Here is a 21,119-nt window from a genome sequence, read left to right as displayed (position 1 = left end):
ATCCAAATTTACAGTACATGGAACAGAACCTTATTCCCTTGTGCATATTGCCTCCTTAAAGACTGCAGCCTAGTTAATATACACATTTGAAGTATAGGAAGCTGCTTTACAGCAAGCCAAAGTGCTGCATTACTCCGCCTAAATCAACCGCAGCTCCCTCTGTTCCGGTTGCCCTTCAGAGGGATTGGACTTCAGTGCCATCTGGAAGATGCCAAATCAGAAAGTTCATCTACTGAGATTGCAACGTCATTTCTTTTCCAATCTTCCACTGAGTTGTTTCTTTAAGTGAAGATACTAAGGAGCATATACCAAACATATTCTCTACCAAGAATTAAGATCTCTCCTCAAGGGGCAAAACCCAACCCAGAGTTGAATGCATGTCATGCTTTAACATTCATCCCATAAGTACATCCCGTCAGTTCATTATAATACAGTGATCTGATAATTAAAAGATTCTTAACTAGGGCATTATTGTCATATAGTAGTTTGTTCTTGCTAGGTCTCCATAACTCCTTCCTATTTGCTTTCATGTGGTTCTTTATAAAGCCAATTTCAAATATGAAGTGTTGTGAAGTTGTCACGTAGAACTAATAAATGAACAAAAACTTGAGGAGGTGTATATTTGACTATCTAATGGAATGCCTTTATGCACAGTACCCATTATACCACATGGGCATTTAACCTTAGCCCCAAATCTCTTCAGTGTTACAAAACTCCCTGGGATGGGCAGGCGGCTTTGCACTGAAGGAAGGAAAAAAATAGGAGTTCACCAAACAAAGCACAACTGGCAGCAGAATACAATTCCATGGAACAGAAACCCATTGTGTGCTGTTCTTTAACTTTAAAATTCTAATTGGGCTACCCTAGGAGAAAGTGAATTATGCAAGTCAAAAACTTGAATAGTTTACCTCCTGGGAGGAGGAAATGGGTGGGAGAGAGAGGGGAAAAAACTGATTTCCTGAGTCAATTTCTTTTCTGGTTCTGGGGAAGGGCAATGGTGTTCAAGTTTGTATCTGTCAACTTGGCTTAACTTAGCAACTTGCAAAAAAGAAAGCCTATACAAATCTATTGAATTTACTCAGTACTAACTGGAGTGAGAACTAGTTCCAACTTCTCTATCAGATGGAGAGAAGAGGGGGTTGCACTTGAACTTCTTTATTGGCTCATTTTGATAATGCAATTAACCATACAGTGAACTTCTTACAAGGCACTTCATACTTATATTCTCACACAAATGCTTGCAAAAATATTAGAATGGCTAGTTTAAGTGTCTTTATACCCCATAACATGCAGAGATTTAGAGAACAGCTTTCCTCTGTCCAACATGTGAAATTCAGGTTAATTTTTGCATATAGTGGCAATATAACTCAGTAATGAGTTGCCATTTTAGTGTGAATGGAAGACTGAGAAAGCTTTGACATGGGCTGAAGCAAGCCAGAGTTTGGTTGGGAAAAGACTTGAAGCATGCAAAGACGAAGAAGATGGACAAGAATCAACAGAGTGAGAAATGTATGGTCTGGATTGTAAAAAGATCCTTATAAGCCTACCGAGGCAAGAACTGATTCCTGAACCAGCTGGTGGACAAGCCAGGAGAACCAGTCATAACATTAAGACCCTTTAGATCATAATCTTCTTGGTGCAGATACTAGGCCACAGAATGGGCAAAATATCACAAGTGGACGAGAGCATTTTTGTGAGAAAAGCAAACTTGTGAGAAAAGATTACAGTAAAACACAACAAGGTGGCAAAATTTCCATAATAATGATAACTTGTTCTAAATAATTCAAATAACGAATGAGAGAACGGGACATCTTCCCAAATATGCAACCAACAAGGACAGAAATAGACAGGAATGAAAATATATAAAAAGAACAGATAAACAACAATGTTGGAACTGACCAAAAATAAGAGATCATTCCTGCCTCTTTTTCTTCAGAAACTACTTAAGGTGCATGTGTTTGAGAACAAATAAATAGTATCACTAATGCCTTACATAGTAGATGCATCCTGGAACATTTACTTGGAACAGGGAACATCAATATTCCATTTATTCTAAGGAATCTTTCATATTAAGTGCTTTCCTGTCTAAGACAACAATAAAATAATGTAGCATCATATCTGTGTCTACAATGTAGATTTAATATTTAGTTGGTCCAATTTCCTCTTCTAATGATTCCACAGAGCAGACTTGGTCACCCTGCTTTATGTTCAGGATACAATCCATTATATAAACATGCAAAGCTTGTCTTTGGGCCAATACCACCAGTCTCTAAAATTGGCATTGTTGATTCTTGATGGAAAAAAATCACAGCACATCAGCAAAAACTTGGGATGAGAACCAAAGAACAAGATTTCTCTACAGTATACAGTAATTGTAACAGCTATCATGTTATTTCCAATAAACAAAACCAGCCATGAAACATTAGGCTTACCACAGATAATACAATCCAGAGTAAAATTGTGGCATATCTGGAAAATTAGAAATAAAACTATATGCACAGTGAATCATGAAGAAAGTAACCTAAAACAAAGACTATGTATTCCTTATGTTGCTTCCAAGCTATGGAATGAATTCCCTCAGGATCTGCACTCAGCACTTTCAGAAAGTAGTCAAATCCTTTTTCTTCAGCTATGCATTCAGTGAGCTAATTTAACAGTGATTTTAACTGTTTTTATGAGATTTTAAAGCATTTATGCTTGCTTGCTTTCTGTCTGCCTGTCTGTTATTTGAATGTCAAACCTTGGCAGAAATAATAAATAACAAATATGTGAGTTAGTGATATGGTCTTGGAATTAAGCATGTAGAAACTATTTATTTTATAGATGGGGATCATAGACACGGGGTGGTTGTCCTACTACACTTTTTGTTCTTAAAAATCACATAAGCTGAAGATAGAGCTAAACCTTTTCTTTCTTAATTTATTCACCTGAACAAAAGTCCATCCTGCTGGGACATTTTAATGAGAAACCAGTGATTGTTGATGACATAAGAGTTCACCAGAAACTGAATGAGTAGCAATGGGGGGTTTAGAACAAAATGCTATTACATCTGTTGAACTGCTGGTATGCTTATTAAAAGTAAAGGTATCGTTTTAGCGTATATTCCTCATTAGGAGGCATTTTACATAAATTTGCCCTTGCTGTGATCAAAGGTCTTAGATGAAAATTGGATGAATTTTCAGGAATTCTTAAAGCCACACTGGAAAAATAGAGATCATCTGGAGGTAATGAACATTAAATAAAGTAGACTGGTTCTGGCTAAGCTATATCCCAAAATGCACACAGAGTAAATTATTAAATAAATCAAAGTCAAGACACAGAATCAATTGAAAAACACACTTCCAGAGTGTATAGCTTAGGAGTGAAACATACAGAAAAACAGCAACATACTACACACATTTAGGCATTATGTGTTAAACCAAAATGTGAGTGAACCAAAGAAAAGTGTCCACTAAGCCAAACGTTTAGCTCCAATTAATGGATCTCAAGAATCTTTTTTTTTTTAAAGTAGATCTCATGACCCAAGTGTTTTCCTATGAGGAACAACCAAGAAATGAAGTAGACCCCATTATTAATATAAAGAATATCAAGGGGTCAGTACTGAAAGAGAACCCCAATTTCCCCAATACTTAAGAAGGTACTTCTTCATATTTTAATCATTGTCCTACCAGTTTATAGCCACAAATCACAAATTTATTCAAATAAATTTTGAAGACCTCTACATTACCAGCAAAAGCTTTTGAAGAAGGCCACATAATTAAGGGGTTGCAATGTGCTACCTATAGACACCATGGCATACATGCTGTCCCAGTAACATGATTCCCCCAGACATTAATAATTTTTTTTGAACATTTACATTTAAATGGCCAAGATTTGCTGAAAGAATATCAAAATTTTGAGAGTTTTAATAATCTCTAAAATCTTGGTTATTATCATCATCATAATCACCACCATCATCATTATCATTACTGTCACTTTGCACCTACACTGGTGCACCTATAATAATTTTATACCCCTTTAGTGTTCCCCAGATCATAGGCTGAAAATCTTTGGACTAAGTATTCCCACACCATATCTATCATTCAACTTATCACAAATAGTTTCAGTGGCTTTATATTATGGTAATGAACTATCCTTGTTAGAAGAAAATGAGGAATAAGATCTAATTGGATTTTTAAAGCACCTGCTAGATATCCAATAGATAGAAATTCAAATCCCCATTCTTCTTTAATATCAACATCTTTAGGGTTTACACTTTGGAATGAACAGGTTCTTTTAACCTGTACTTTACTTTTATGCGCACTATAACCCTAATCTCTTTTTAATAAAAGAAATATTTTGGATCTAAACATGGTGATTTTCATTGTGGCATGGAACTCCTTTTAAATTTATCACAGCAACTCACAAAAATTGACCATGAAGATAATCCATATGTAAATTATAACCCTTCTAAATTGTGTTGGCAGGAAAGGAAGCAAATTGGTACATCTCATCCTCTTTGATGGCAATCTATATTTAATCTTTTTGGTTGAAGGTTTCTAAAGAACTGGAAAAGTCACTTAACAATCTTTTACAACTAATTCTACTGTTGGTTTACTATACACTAAGGCAGATAAACTGATGTAACATCAGAAATGGATTCTGTTCCTGTGTTTTTTAACTGTTGTTAAAGTCTGTTACTGCAAAACACTAGGAAATTTTAATACACATTTCATTGGATCAGTTGAATGTAAAGGTATGGGAAACTGCTTTGGCATAAAAATTAACAAAACAAAGAACTATGAAAACCCAACATTTATTCAGATTTGATCAATTTTTCCTAGATATATTAACAATGTTTTTCCAGACAGATTACTTTGTCTGTACAAATGCAATTCTGGATAGAAATACTCAGTAAGTATGTTTAAATATTTGTATTTCTCAGCATGCTCACCTATGTGATAGATGATGGCGAGATTCTATAACATAGCTATGTTCTTAATATAAATAATTATGTGGAGCCAGCTGCACCCAGAATTCCCCATTCCATTTCTCCATACCAACGCTGTCAAGCAAACATGTATTGAAAGCACTAACATGAGCTAGTTTAAACTACAACTGTTATCAGAAGTTCATTTATGGTGGAACTCTAATCAGAAACATCCAGATATCAGCGCTTAATGTGAGAGGTAGTTCTTCAACAGAATTTCAGAGTACATACACCTCTCTGGCATATCTCTAAGGTTTGCACATTTAAAAACAACCTCAGCTGCCTACAACCACGGCCTAACAGCAGCACTTTGCTGTACAATTTGGACAACTGAATTGCATGCGTCAAAACAACAATATAATAAAAATGATACTGGCATGCAGGCTCTTACTTTAACTTCCACCGTCTTCCCATTGCGGTCAATATGCCTCTCAAGGTATTCTGAAGACAGTAGATCACTGAAACAATAGAAATATAGATATATATTAACATTATTTTCCACTATATGTGACTTTCCCTGTGCTAACCATCTGGCAAAAAGTAGCATTTGTAGAGTATAACACCCAATAGGAAGAATTTTTTTGCATATATATATATGTATACACGCACATGGCCACGGCCATCTTACCTGTCTCCTGAGAAATCTGTATGCGGGCCAAGAAGCAACAGTTAGAACTGGTCATGGAACAACCGATTGGTTCAAAATAGGGAAAGGAGTACAAGATCCGCATAGTCAAAGCTATGGTTTTTCCAGTAGTAATGTACGGCTATGAGAGCTGGACCACAAAGAAGGCTGAGCGCCGAAGAATTGATGCCTTTGAACTGTGGTGCTGGAGAAGACTCTTAAGAGTCCCCTGGACTGCTAGGAGGTCAAACCAGTCAAGCTTAAAGGAAATCAACCCTGACTGCTCATTGGAAGGATTGATAATGAAGCTCAAGCTCAGATACTTTGGTCACCTAATGCGAAGAGAGGACTATTTGGAAAAGACCCTGATGCTGGGAGAGATTGAAGGCAAAAGGAGAAGGGGACGGCAGAGGATGAGATGGTTAGATAGCATCACTGAAGCAATGAGCATGAAACTGAGCAAACTCAGGGAGGCAGTGAAGGACAGAAAGGCCCGGCGCGATATGGTTCATGGTGTCACGAAGAGTCAGACACAGCTTAACGACTGAACAACAACACATACACACACAGTATATACATATATGCATGCATATGCACACTAAAAACACTTGGCAGGTAACTCAACTAAGCCCCTGTTCCAAATGCGACGTTTTTCTCATCACAATGTACACAGCACCTATACTGAAGGGTACTGCAGATGGTTTTTAAAATATATACTGTAAATAAAACCAAGACCTCCTCAAATAAAATATAAAATTATAGAATATAGGTTTCCATGGTTACGATCTAACAATGAAGTGACTTCCAGGGAATGACATATTCATTGTCTCATATGGCATTACCTAGAAATCATTTTGCCAATAAAATGCATTACTTTCTTTCTAAATATGGTAAAGCAAACAATATGTAGCAGCACTTGTTTCTTTTTGCCTTTAGCATGTCAATCCTCTTGTATGTATTAACACATCATGAAACATACCTGGGCAATATCATCTTTATATTGTTACTCAGATGATTAGCTCTATGCAGGTGATCAACCAGGTGACACGAGGGATAAATGTTTGACATTCGATAAACCGTCACACAACTTTAAAAGGGGATAGGAGTTCAGTGCATAGGCACAAAGAGCATTCCAAAGTCCCCAATATAATGCCCATGAACATTAGGAGATATGGGCAAAACATTTTGAGCTGGAAAATTTTTCTTTCTGTTCAAAGCAGCTATTTTGAAACATATTTTCCAACCATTTTGAAACTGTTTTGAGCTCAAAGTATCTGTTTTGAGGTTGAAATACTTCCCAAACGATCAGAACTCAAAGTGCTTCAAACTCAAAATGGAGCATTTTGAACAGAAATGTCTTAATTTGAAACTTTTTGCACACTCCTAAATATTAGCAAGTTTGCATGGCACCTACTGTCTCCCTACTTTCTGACTGAAGGGTGTACATGTGGATGTATGCATATTCATACAGTATCTACTAGAAAGCTGGCATGTTGCAAAGGAAAGGACTAGCCTTCACACTACCTTTATTTTGAAAATTGTCTCTAGGCCCCACGGGGAGAAAACTACAGGGAGATGCTTGCTTTTCAAAGCTATGATTAGTGCAATCAACATCTTGTTTATGAATACAAAGCAGCGAATGTAAAGCCCACCTTATCCAGGCAAGAGACGTCTTGACATTTCATCTAACATAATTTAAGGTAAAAATATGTAACAAAAGAGCTTTCTAGAACTTTTTAATGTAATGCATAACATTTCATTAATTTTTATAGCTCTGCTAGACAAACACCACCATAATAGGCTAAGCTTTGAAGAACTTTGAACCTAGATGTGCAAATAATTCATTAGAGCTGAGGGCCAGCCTGATAAAATAATATAAAGGAGTAAATCACTTATTAAATAGCATAATGGAGCTGTGTAAACACACAGAGTCTAAACCACCCCAAGACAACCATAATATAAATTAAATTATGAGCAACTAACAATCCAATGGCCAATGCTATCCGTGCTATCACATACATTTTTGTCATATTATATGTAACAAAGTCCTTTTTTCTGATAGCAACAGGAAACATAGTTTAGTTTAGGAAACATAAACTTGCTGTGATTGAATTGAAAAATGCAACTGATAAGGTGTAACCTATTTGGTGTGGTAATCTCTATAAAAGTTACAGTAGAATAAAACATGAGCATAAGCCAGTTTGGCTTATGAGCATAAGACACCAGGCTAGAAACCAGGCGACCGGGAGGTCTAGTCCCACCATAGGCACAAAGTCAGCTGGGTGACTTTGGGCCAGTCACTCTCAGCCCTAGGAAAAAGTCTATGGCAAACCAACTTGGAAAATGTTGCCAAAAACCTGCATGGATTGTCCAGGCAGTCACCAGCAGTTAAGACTAACTGAAGGTACAAAAACAAACAAATAAATAAATAAAACCTCTGGGCAGTATTTTCTTTCATTCCTACACCACAAGTGTAAACATGTTCTTTACAGCAGATGTTTTAAAATCTGTTCTCTGGGACTACTAATGGAAGCACATCAACTTTTATATATAAAATGGAATACATATATGTTGATGCGCTTCCATTAGCAGTCCCAGAGAGCAGATTTTAAATATATATATATGCTTTCCTGTCTTTGGGGAATAAAGGAAATAGCTGGCAGGTTTTCCTACATCGTATTTGCTATTTTTAAATGGAATTCACAAAATGCATGGGAGAGAGACCAGAAAATCTTGGCTCTATTATGTCCATGATCCTGCCCTGACCTCTTTCATCACTGTCCTCCCCAATACAGATCTCACTACCCCCTAACATATTAAATATGGCCCTTGGTCAACAAAATATTGTCCCTCATGGCTTCTACCATTACAGGTGTGCATAAGCCTTTGAGGACTAACAACATACAGATAGTCCTTGAGTTAGCACAGTAATTGGAACTGGAATTCCTGTCATTAAGTGATGTGGACGTAAAGTGTGATGTCCATATCACTTAGCAACAGCAATCCCAGCAGTCCCTGTTGCATCATTATTGGAATCCTACCAGTTGTAATCCATTCATGGCTTGGTCCCTCCCATCCCCGAGGTTCAGTAAGGTAAGGGACTGCCTCCTCTGGTTCCTCTTCAATTCCCCCACCCACCTATCTCCCCCCATCTCTGCCCTTTTGGCCGCCCACATACCCGCTGCCGCCCAGCCCTGCTTGCCAAACCATGCACCACTACTAGACTAGCCAGAGGTTTTTTTCATTCCTCCTTCTTTTGCGCTGGTGCAGCCAGGGCTTCTCTTGACCCCACCCAGGGCCTCTGTCTGCCCAGAAGCCAGGGCCTTCTGTCAAAAACCAGACTTCTTTTGTGAAAGAAGGCCCTGGGCAGGGCATGAATGGAGGCCCTGGCTGGCACATGAACAGAGGCCCTGTGCGGAGGCAAGAGAAGCCCTGGCTGCACTGGTGCAAAAGGCCCCAGTAGTGGCCCACAGTAGTGGCGCATGATGCAGCAGGTGCAGCAGCAGGCAGGGCCAGGTGGCAGGGGCAGCTGGTGGCAGTGGGTAGAAGGGCAGTCAAAAGGTGGTCATAAATGCAGGTAGGCCTGAGTGGGCCTGAGTTTAATTCATGTGACCCACAGGGGCACTGCAACAGCCGGAACTTTGAAGACTGGTCATAAATCCCTTCATTCAGTGCCACTGTAATTTTGAATGGTTGCTGAACAAATGGACATTAAGCGAGTACTACCTGTACCTTCTTATTTGTGCTACAACAGCTTTCTGGAAACTGTTATCCATTCTGTTTTATCAAGGAAACAGTGATTTAACTTGCTCCAACCACTATACCATACTGATGATCTACTTTAACTTAAGACTATCTAGTTTGGTGTAGAGGTTAAGGCACTGAGCTGAAAACCAGAAGACCATGAGTTCTAGTCCTGCCTTAGACTCAAATCCAGCTGGATGACCTTAGACGAGTCATATCCTCTCAGCCTTGGAAGCAAGCAATGGCAAACCACTTCTGAACTCTTGCCAAGAAAACTGCAGGGACTTGTTCAGACAGTTACCAGGAGTCAACAATGACTTGAAGGCATACACACACAAAAAAGCTATCTGAATCAATCCAAGAGCTGAACGGACAGAATCAATACAACGCAGTCAGAGGCTAATCACAGGTAGCTGAATTTCTTTGAAGTTGCTAAATTGTATTAAATATTCATCAGTTGCCAGACTATAACATTTAAAAATAAATTCTTGATATGTCATCAGCACTCCCATCAAGAAGGAGGAAAGGACATGTTTATTTCTTCCTGAGAAGAACCAGAGAAGTTTTAAAGAAAAGCTGAAATGCAGAAATAGTCCTCCAGGAGCAAAGCTTTCTTTGTGGCTTTTAGACAACTGAAAGGCAGAGGCTTAGAGGATCCTACAGCACAGCTGCTAAAGATATGGGAAACCAGGCAGAAAACATATTTAAGAACAAAACACACTGGTGGTTTAGTATCTTCTTTGAAGCATCAGCCCATTCTCTGGATAAAAATAATAGCACACAAAACAGTATACATTTAGGTTCCAAAGAGTATTTTATAGCAAACACATGTGCACTTGAATTTTTACAAGGGAAGTCATAAATGTTAATAATATCCAGAGCACCATTATGTCTGAGTTCTTGCTTAAAGCCATACAGAATTTAGTGTATAACTATATTACTTATAATTTTATTTTGAACCTTCACCAGTCAGCCTTTGCATTCCAAGTTCTAAACTGAACTGAAGCAATAAATATAATTCCTAACAGATTACCTTTGCCAGTACAAATGTTATTATTCACAATATGAATGCTCAGAATGATTGCTGTTTCTTTAAAATTACATATGTATTTATCTATACCCACACATTACACCACTAAACTTTTTCTTCTTTTAGTCATTTTTGTTTTGTCAATGGTTTATTTTTTTAATTCTGCATTTTTAGTTATCTTTCGTCTTGCAAAATATTTTTAAAAACCTGTCCTAACATCACAAATGTAAAATGATTTAATAATTACAGTATTTGTCCTACAGAATTCTGAAAACTCTTGCTCTGTGAAGAATTATCAACATACGCATTAAGATACATACATATAGTGCATAAATATAGAAATCGGCAACACAGTGAGATCAGGAATGCCTGCAGAACACCCATTGGAGTGGCACCAAAAGGTTTCACCAAAACAAAATCCACAACTTCTCAGCTAATTCAGCAAGCCAAAAATAGAATACTAATTGCTAAATTACAACATGGAGAGGGGAATTGACCTAACCCTAATTATCCAACCACAAGGCCCCAGAACATGACCACGAGATCTTGAGCACCAGCCCATCAATCACCATTATAGGCATTTGATTAGGAAGAACCAAAAGCAAGCGGTTAGACTGAAATATCTCAAGGAAGAAACAGTTCTCAAAATGCCTAAACAAACCTCATTGTGTGGCTCAGAGGCATCTGTAGAAGAGTCAAAGTGGTTAAATGACAAAAGCTGGATGAGACACAATCTCTGCCTCTTTTGTGTGTTACGATGTCACATGCAAGTGTAAAAAGGGTGGAATGGTCAATCCTGGGGAGACCTCTGATGTCACCTGAGACATTTGAGACCCAAGGACTCTTCCAAATTCTGCACAGCTTCATCCTGTTTACCTCTGAGCCCAGGCAAATCTAACAGGCACTGCCAATTGCTTACTGAGCCAGCCACAAACTGCAGAAGGAAAGCAGTTGGCTACTGTTATTAAGTTACTGGCTACAAAATCATTCCAGCAGGAAGAAAAAAGATAAAATCCTCCAGTTACAAAATGAGAACCAAACAAGAGTGCCTAAAAGAGATCCCCTAGAGGTTGTTGTCATTATTGTTCAGTTTTCCAAGTCTTCATGACTGGGTAATGGTTTGCCAGGAAACTGCTTCTTCAAGTTGTTGTAAGCTCAGACTCATGATATCAATGATAGTTTCTTATTGTCTTCCGCCAACAAGAGACAAAGACAAATTGAGCCTGGGGGGAACAGCATGAAGCAGTTCAGAGCAAGTTTACTGATTTCAGCTTTGGGATTTTCTGAGGCAAATTCTGCTGCAGACCATACTCCAAAAATTTGGTGATCCTGGAAAATATTAACGGTTGATAGGCATGTACTATTTATACAGAACAACATTCCTGTTGATTAATGATGCAGAGAGAATCAGGAGGGGAATGGTTGGAGAACAGATGGTTTGTTGTTGGCTTGTGTTTTACCTTGTCCTGGATGTACTGTATGTTTTATCCACAACACCTTGGGTATATATCATCAGAAGAAAAGGGTATGAGTAAATATGAAATGGAAGATGGAGCCAGGATACACAACTAATGGGGAATTCTGAAGTTATTGCCAGTCCTGCAATGTCACAAGGATACAATCAAAGACACTGCTCAAGCCTTTGGAAGTCAGTTTGTTCTTTATAAATACATTAACTTCCTTGATGGGCCTCTTTTAAGGAAATGCTGATGTGAGTCATCCCTAGAATAGCACTGGAAGTGGAAAAGATTAGTAATTTTTTATACACATTTCAAATACAAAAGTGCATCTACTTCAACAAAGGCAGCACTAAGGTGTTGCAACATGTGTTCGTACAGTACAAGTGCATACATGCAATAAAGAACTGGGACATTCTCCACTCGGGAATGGGAATGGGAATGGGAGGAAAGGAAAGGAAAGGAAAGGAAAGGAAAGGAAAGGAAAGGAAAGGAAAGGAAAGGAAAGGAAAGGAAAGGAAAGGAAAGGAAAGGAAAGGAAAGGAAAGGAAAGGAAAGGAAAGGAAAGGAAAGGAAAGGAAAGGAAAGGAAAGATGTTCAGTAAACCTAAGAAAGGGAAAGTATTGTATTCTTGTGGTGACATTACATATTTTCACTACTAGAATTTAAATGTACAATCTTGAAATGATCTTCAAATGCCTTCTCTGTCATATGGTGCCTGATACAACTTAAATTATGGATTTAAATTTTAAAAGATGGAGTTAAATAAAGCTTTAACAGCAAGCAGACACTTTAAAATCAGGATCAGTTGTATCAAGAGGAAGAGGTTATGGTAAGTATTTCAGACAAAGAACATCAGAAGTGTTCTTTTCTCAGTTTGAGGATAAATCTATACAGAGAGCCACATCGGTGGCTGTAATAATCAGCTTTAAATTCTGTAGGAAAAAGAAATTACAAATCAGTCCCTGTTATCTGTCCAGACCAGTTTTGGAGTTTATAATGATGAACTTCAGCTTCGATGTTAGGGAATATAGAAGTTTAAATGCATCTACATAAGAATGAATTACCTGGATGATTTGCCAGCTGCACATAAGCAGCGTTCGTGATCCGGTTCCGCTCGGCAAGAGATGTGCTCTGCACTTCCTATTAGCTTCCATCTGGTATTTTTCCCACAGATGGCAACAAAGCAGTTCAGAAAATCTGATCTTCTGAGAAAACCAATCCTTTTGGCTAGCGAGAACCATTTCAACTGTATCCTAGAGAGAAGGAACTGTTTCCCCACAGAACTGCTCCAAGTGGCAAAATTTTCATAATGGCCAGGCATGCAGGAATGTAACTTTTCCACAGGCAGAATTTCAGAGCGGTGCCAACATTGTCAAGGAGCTTTGCTTCCAAAACAGAATACAGGAGGCTGAATTTATACAATAAATAGGCCAAACTCCTGGGAAACTTAAACCTCATCATTGGGGAGTATTGTCAATCTCAGAACTGGTGAGGAGAGGGTTTGGGTGAAGAACAAAAAAGGAAGGATGAAGAGGGCAATGAACTCAAGCCTATGGCAGATGGGGGTGGGGGGACCTGTTACTAAACTTCTCTATTCAGGCCTGTAAAAATTCCTCAGACATTTAAATGGGCCTGGGCGTTAAACAGCTCACTTCCCTGGAGGAGATCTAAGCCATTTCCTCCATCAGGAATGCCAGGTGGGAAGAAAAGGAGCTACCTACTGTATTGTAGAGGAAAACTTCTTCAGCTGAGGGCTTCCAGACTTCTCTCTTGGGGAAAGAAAGAGTACAAATACATAAATTGTTACTCCCAGGAGGGTTTATCTCTTTAATTGGACATTATAATTTGATTTAATAGTTTGGAAGACTGGAGTGTCAAAGGAAGACTGTATTAGTTTGAACACCCTGTCCCTGAGAGTTTAAAGAGTCAGCTGTGACTAAACCAAGCAATTACCCTAATCCTTTGGTGTGCCCAGGATTTGCCTTCTGACACTTGCAACTGCTTCTCTGCTCCCCAAGTCTCTACATAAAGAAGTTTCCACCACACTCTCTAGGTAAAGAGGAAAGTAAATTCAATTATGGACTCTTTCAACCCACTTCCATCCACTTCTTCCCAGATTTGGTTCCCCAAAGTTTCTGAAACATTCCAAATCTGGAATGCAAACGTAGGCAACTTGGTGCTGTCTGGAAACTTTGGACTATAACTCCCACGATACCTTAACTGGCCATACTGAAACATCGGGAGAGTGCCAGGTTGCTTATGCCTGGGTTAAAATAAATACCTATGTGATATTTTTGAATACACTATACTACTGGACTAGGTCTCCATCTTCTGAATTTGGCCACCTCAGGTTTTTCTGGATGTTACAGAGCTTAAGAGTCCCTGCATAGGACAGGACAAAGCTTGGGAGCAGAGCATATCAGAGGCTGCTGGCAATACAATGACTATGAATATCAAGATGCCAAATGCATTCCCAGAGAGCATCTGTATAATTTCAAATTAAATAAAAACTAAAACATTAAGGAAAGCTATTTTAATTTTTTAATGTTTTTCTTTGGGAATGGTGACAGGCACTTAACAAGATTGAACATCCCTGAAATGCATGCTTTGCCCAGGTAAATGTTCAGGTTCAAGTTCCAACATCTCTATCTGCACACTGTAAGTTGACAACGAAGGACACCACCATCATTCCAATCAGAGCTGTAGAACAGATTTGACCAGTACTATGACTCAGGTTCATAGTGAGTTTCAGAAGAGTTCTTTCCTTCTCAAAAGAAGGCAGAATTTATCCATCAGTTGTTAGGATGCTCCTAGATGGTCTTGTCCTGAAGGATTTATGAGGCAGTCAAATCCTTCAAAGTTAGCTTCCTACAGGTATTCATAGAATAATTATTAGATGAAGGACAATCACAGCCTAGTCCAGGATCCAATATGCACAAAGTTCTATCCTGACAATCAACCTTCAGAAGATAGAGCAGTAATGCATTATCAGGTCAGTGAAATGTCAGGGTTTCTAGATAGGCAACATTTAGGACAGCTGTCACAAATATTATTCTAGCACCTTACTACTTCCACATACCAGCTTTTCTGCTTGAAGCTCCCAGCCTACTGTTGAATATAGCTAATATTCCACAAACTAGATTGTAGAAATTGGTCTATCACCAAAATAAAGAGATGTAAATATAAATAGACCATCACTCTGAAGGTACTTTCCAGGGCAACCTGGTACTCTGTCCTGTGGTTCCAGATGCAGCGGCTTTTATGAGCTGGAGCTGGAGCACTGACAGCCTTCCAAGGTAGGTCAGATCAGGAAATGGACTCCACAGACATACTGGAACTCTACTTTATTGATGTAAGCTACTGGAATCTTGAAAGCCTGATGTTTTCCCTTCCCCCCTCTTATATCAAAGAGAGTCAAAGTGGGGTTACGTGTAAAGAGTAAGGAAGATGATCTTGATGGAGATATGCAGAAGCTGTTGCCTAGGCAAAAGAGACTGAAGCATTTTTTAAGTCCAGAATTTCCAGATAATGCTCAGAAGCTGCTCAGAAAGACACCTCCCTAATTCACTGAACTATAAGGAGAAGGAGGCACAGTATAACAAGACTCACAAGATCCTGTAATTATAGCGAATCTCAATAAAAGTGAGATCCTATGGAGTTGATTTCATGGCGTGGTCTACCAAATGTGGCTGACATCAGTCTTGCACAGGATTGCAGAAGCTGTGTGGCCTGGATCTGTCATAATACTGGTGTTACAGATTGGTCTCTGCTCTGCTTATCTAGTCAATATTCTTCTCTTCCTTGAATGAAGATTCCCCCCCAAGAAAGCTATGAAGTTCCAATTATGTGGGAATATGTTGGCTTAGGTACTATAGATGATGAGGATAAAAATTAAATATATTTTATATGACTTCTCATTATTACAAATCTCAAATAGGAATCAATAATTAAAATACAGACATGAATTATGTACAAATGACGAACATGTAATAGCAAAAATGTATAACTTTTTGTTAAGATTTGAAACAGAAGAAGAACAGGTTAAAGATGGCGTGATAAAATAGGCTACTGATTTTGGATATAACATAGAGATGGATACTTGGGAGAGAATGTGGGTAACTCGTTTAAATTTACACTGTGTCATAATTTCAGAGAAAAAAATTATAAAATGATGTATCTTTGGTATATGACACCAGAGAAATTATAAAAAAATGTACAAAGATATTTCAAACTAGTGTTGGAAATGTGAAAAGTATGAGGGGACATTTTATCAGGCATGGTGGACTTATGAGAAAGCTAAGAAATTTTGGATACAGATTCATACAATAATGCAAAGGATTTTAAAGATTAATATTGTGAAGAAACCAGAATTCTTTTTATTGGGACTTATGGGCAAGGAATTAGAAAAGATTCATGGTAGATTGATTTTATATAAGGTAAATGGAGCAAGATTATTGTATGCACAGTGATGGAAGAATACTGAAATCCCCACAGTGGAGGAATGGATTGTGAAAATGTCAGAATTTACAGAAATGGCAAAACTGACCTGTTTGGTCAGAGAAAAAACAACAAGAACAACTTTCTGCTGAAAGAAGAAATGAAATGAAATGATGATTTACAGATTTGAAGATTAAGAAAGACGTGGATTAAATAAAGGGCTGATGGGACTTGTATAACATCTAAGAGGGAGGAGGGATAATAAGATTGTAGTTATCTGTTGAAAAGAAGGTCAGAAGTCATTTATATATTCTTTAACTTTAGTTTCTTTTTCTCTCCCTTATTTCTTGCATTTTTTTCTTTCTTTTTTTCTCTTTCCTTTTTTTCTTTTATTCTACAAAAAAAATCTTAATAAATATAAATTTAAAAAACAATTAAAATACAGGCAAAAATTAAAACAGAATAAAATATGACTTTCATGGTTTTCAGCCTACTGCAAATTATGAAACAGATGAACTAGTCTTGGGGGCAAGTGGCTCAGAAGTATATGTAAGAAATAATCTCTCATGACCACTCTTCTAGACCATACTCTTTTCAGTCCACAAGTTTTGCCATTTTTAATTATGGACATCCATTATTGTATTTCTTAGGAGTTGTCCCTCTCATCTTAATGAAAGGGGAAGCACCCAATGGGATGGAATACCAGGCATTAATAATAATTAGTACTATGATTAAAGCTACGGTTAAAGCTATGAGTAAAGCTGGTGGTTGAAGGCAGGAAGTTAGTTAATTGATCTGTTAGGTTATTTTGAAGACTTACATTCAAGCAGCGTATTCAGCCTGATAGGAGAGTAGATAATGTTTCAAATTTGAAAGAATTCAACCTTACCCCTTTTTGAGCAGGTAACAGTTTTTATTTTTGTTTTAGCTTAAAGTGGATTGCTCCAGCCATTCCAAATGTGTTCTGAGATCAGTGGAGTCCTTGGGGTTCTCTGAGCTTGGTTCTTTTCTTGCAAACATTTCATTACCTGGCTAGGTAACATCTTCAGTGCTAAAATGGGATGGGGTTTGCTCTCTATTTATATACTATGGTATGCTTTGCCAGTGCTGGTGGGGGTGGGGGTTTTGTGGGGGTGGGGGTTCTGTGTAAGAGTAATGTACTTACACAGCTTCCCACAAGAGGAGCTGTGTAAGAACATTATTCAAGTGAGCAAAAATGCATTGCAGCAACCCAGAACAGCAGAAAAAGGAAAAAGACCACCTATACAACATCTTCCAACAAAATGGATATCCACGCAACTTTATCAAAAAGTGCCTGATCATTCAACCTCCTACAACACAACCAACACAAGCTATGAAAAGGATCACACTGCCATACATCAGAAACGTCTTAGAAACCACCAACAGACTATTACAACCACATGGCATCTCTGTAGCACGCAAACCAACAAAATCACTCCAAAATATCTTAAGTAAACCAAAAGACCCAGTAGCCCAAGAAGAAAAAACAGGAGTCATCTACAACATACAGTGTAAGGACTGTAACAAACACTATGTAGGACAGACAGGCAGAAGACTGGCAGAGCGCATCCACGAGCACCAACTAGCAGTCAGAAGACATGATGAGAACTCCTTCATCTCACAACACATGGACAGACTCAACCATAGTTTTAACTGGGAAACTGTCAGCATTTTAGACCAAGCTAAATCCAAAAATGCAAGAGAGTTCTTGGAAGCTTGGTATTCAGACAAGGCAGCAATTAACAGACAAATAGAGATAAACAGCACCTACATACTATTCAAAAGAGACAGAAGTCCAGAAGATCGCCTCACCAGCAATCATCACCCAGATAAGCAAAGGTTACCACCAGGCACACAATCAAGCAGTAAACGTATGCTAATCAAGGAACTACCAGAGGAGCAAAACAAAACCCCCATCCCCACCAGCACTGGCAAAGCATGCCACAGTATATAAATAGAGAGCAAACCCCATCCCATTTTAGCAATGAAGATGTTACCTAGCCGGGTAATGAAACGTTTGCAAGAAAAGAACCAAGCTCAGAGAACCCCAAGGACTCCACAGTTCAACCCTGAGCTATACATATTCACCTCTATTGGTTCTGAGATCAAAACAGTCTGCTTAAAACAGCTCAAAACACTTCTAGTCAAGTTGCAACAGCCCATTCTGAACTCAAATGAAGTATTTCAAACATGAAATGAGAGGTTTTGAGCCTGAAACATTTCAAATTCAAAACATCCTTCCCACCCTTAAATCCTGACCTCACTAGTTTTTTTCTTTTTTAGAGGGACACCATTTTGAAAGCGGGTCCAACTTATTACTTGCAATCTGCAAATGTTTTATACTCTAATTTGGGCTATATCACTTAATCCTGACAAACACAATGAACTGAGCGAAGCACCTGTAACAACTCTACTGAAGACACTCTCGTAGGGGAAAACTGATGATGAAAACTGACCCAGTAGCGGCATAGAATTGGGTTTATATGGTAGAGGCCAGTCATACATTATTGTACCTAAACTCAAGTAACAACAAGAATTGGCCCACCTATCTTAATGAACACAAAGCCATGCACAAATTAAATCAATCTATAATATAACAACATAGGTAGTGTTCTAAAATACTGTTTTACTGCAGGCTCAAGACAGCTACTATCCTGAAGTTACTACTTCCCCATTCCATCATTAGCCTTTATTTCTGCAGTTATTAATCAATAGCCAGCATACTACTACTAACCATAACGATTGGGACAATGTGAAAGAAGAGAAAAGGCGAAGTACACAAACTTAGCAACATAACAATCAATCTTTCTTTCTTGAGCCAAAGGCTTTTATACTGTTATCCAGACAACGATATTAAATATGAATGCAGGCTCAAAAACAATTTTTTCCCTTTCTCATTCTCTTTTTTCATGGAAATTTTATCTACCATTATATATAGTTTACGTGTTTTTCCCCTATTAAAGAAATACCCAACACAATAGATAACAAAAAGCTGATGATACAATCTGTAACTATCAACTCCATTAACTGAATAATACATTCCACTGAATGATATTTTTCCTATTTTTCTTAAAGCAAAATATCCCAAATACTTGCAGAGATTAAAAAAAAAAAACCAACTCTTTTGAGAAATTAAAACAATTACATGCCATTGTTTTGTCTTAATTTATTCCAGGAGAGGGGGGGGGAAAATCAAAACATAGCGCAATTAAAAGTACATTCCTGAAGCACCAAGTTGAATTACAGAAAAATAAGCCTTCATGATACTAAAGATGAACAAAGAACATCTGTATTGTTTTAGCATAGCACTGAAAGGCTATCTAAAGAAGCTATCCAGAGTTACTGAAAACAAAACTTTTACCTAATAACAAGCTTAAACAGGAAGCAAACTTTGAAAATCTTAAAGCTGATTTTTCTTTTATCAACTTTTACTTGTTAATGAAAAATCTTAGTAATTCTTAGCAGTATTTCTCAATAAGCAAGGATATTTGCGGGAAACCAAGAAATCTAAAATGGGGCTTGACAAAAACACTTGCAATAGAAAAACCTAATGAGATTTGATGAAAATGCCATTAGAGCCATGTTGATTTATTGTGCAAATCAGATCTCCCCAGGCTAGTACCTCCAGATGTTGACCCTTTCTGGTTGCTCTGATTCAACTTTCTCCAACCTGGTGTCTTTCAGATACAGTGAAGTTCAATCTCCACAATCCCAAAGGTCACAGTCTTTGGCTATGCTGCCTGAGATGATGATAGTCCTACTAAATTTTATGACAGCATGTATGAGAATTGAGATTACTAACTCGTAATCTCATCAAATAAACAGCAGATCCTCCTTCAATCACAAGATTTTTAATGCTGAAATGAGTTGGATTTTCTCCTTTCCAGTACTTCTGCCTTATTCCCTCTTCATTATATTTATTCCTCTATTGGGATTATAAACTTTTTGCAATCATATTACACTGGATTTGCATTTGGACATTCTTCGTATCATTGAATTTATGCCTCTACCTTCAGTTCCTTTCCCTTCTGCTTGCTGGTTCTGGTTGCTGTGCTCATTCATTGTCTGATTTTAAATAACATTTTATTTTATTATTTTAATTAGATGACCTGTATCACAGCTGCACCTTAGTTATCAATACTGGGAAAGGTGAATAAAGCACTGCAGTTTTTACATTTACGCTATAACAATCTATTTTAGAGGTACTGGGGGAAAAGTTTTGCTATAGTTAATTTAATGTGTCACCTTGCCAATTGTCACCTTGCCATTAATTAAATCATTGCACTACCCTCAATTAACAAAAGAGGTATATTCTCTTTCATCTTCTACAATTGGGTAAAATATTTTTCCAAAGAGCAATGGTAGGATTACATTTCGCCCTTTCATCAATGAGTGAGAACAAAGCATATTGTCTTCGATGACTGTGCTGGCAACAACTTCTACTGATTTATGATGTTATAAAGAAAACTAAAGCATTTATTGCTCATGGATTACCTGGGAATGAGCCATTTTTCTTTGAGTCAAACTATTCCTATCACAGATACTAAATTTCTAAGAATCTAAAAACTGTTCATCTGTATAGTATTACTCTGTAAATTGACATACAAGAAACTGGGCTGTTACAATTTTACTAGTCATTAACTGATTTTCGATTTTTATTTCTAATCCTTTAATTTTTATATGAATTTGCTGTCTTAATAAATCCTTCTTTCACTTAACTCTCAATTTTGATCTCAATTTATCCTTAATTAGCTGTCCTACCTCACAGTTATATCTATTCCATTACTTCTTTGGGCCAGTCACTCTTTCTCAGCCCTAGGAAGAAAGAACTAG

General features: G+C 37.7%; 1 protein-coding gene across 8 annotated transcripts in view; it reads right to left on the bottom strand.

Moving 5' to 3' along the window:
* The window catches only part of ADAM22 (ADAM metallopeptidase domain 22), a 145,204-nt gene that overhangs the window by 84,099 nt on the left and 39,986 nt on the right, over positions 1-21,119 (bottom strand). For all 8 annotated transcript variants that reach the window (XM_088150501.1, XM_088150500.1, XM_088150496.1 and 5 more), the window contains exon 4: positions 5,361-5,427. In XM_088150501.1, the coding sequence (XP_088006627.1) occupies positions 5,361-5,427 (67 nt within the window). The remainder of the gene's footprint in view (positions 1-5,360; positions 5,428-21,119) is intronic.

The sequence above is a fragment of the Python bivittatus genome, unplaced genomic scaffold (genome assembly GCF_059951505.1).
Source record: "Python bivittatus isolate LINGU-HERP-01145 unplaced genomic scaffold, Pbiv_v1 ctg000610_np1212, whole genome shotgun sequence".
Taxonomy (NCBI): Eukaryota; Metazoa; Chordata; class Lepidosauria; order Squamata; family Pythonidae; genus Python; species Python bivittatus.
Note: the sequence above shows the minus strand (reverse complement) of the source record. Positions and strands in the feature narration are given on the sequence as shown.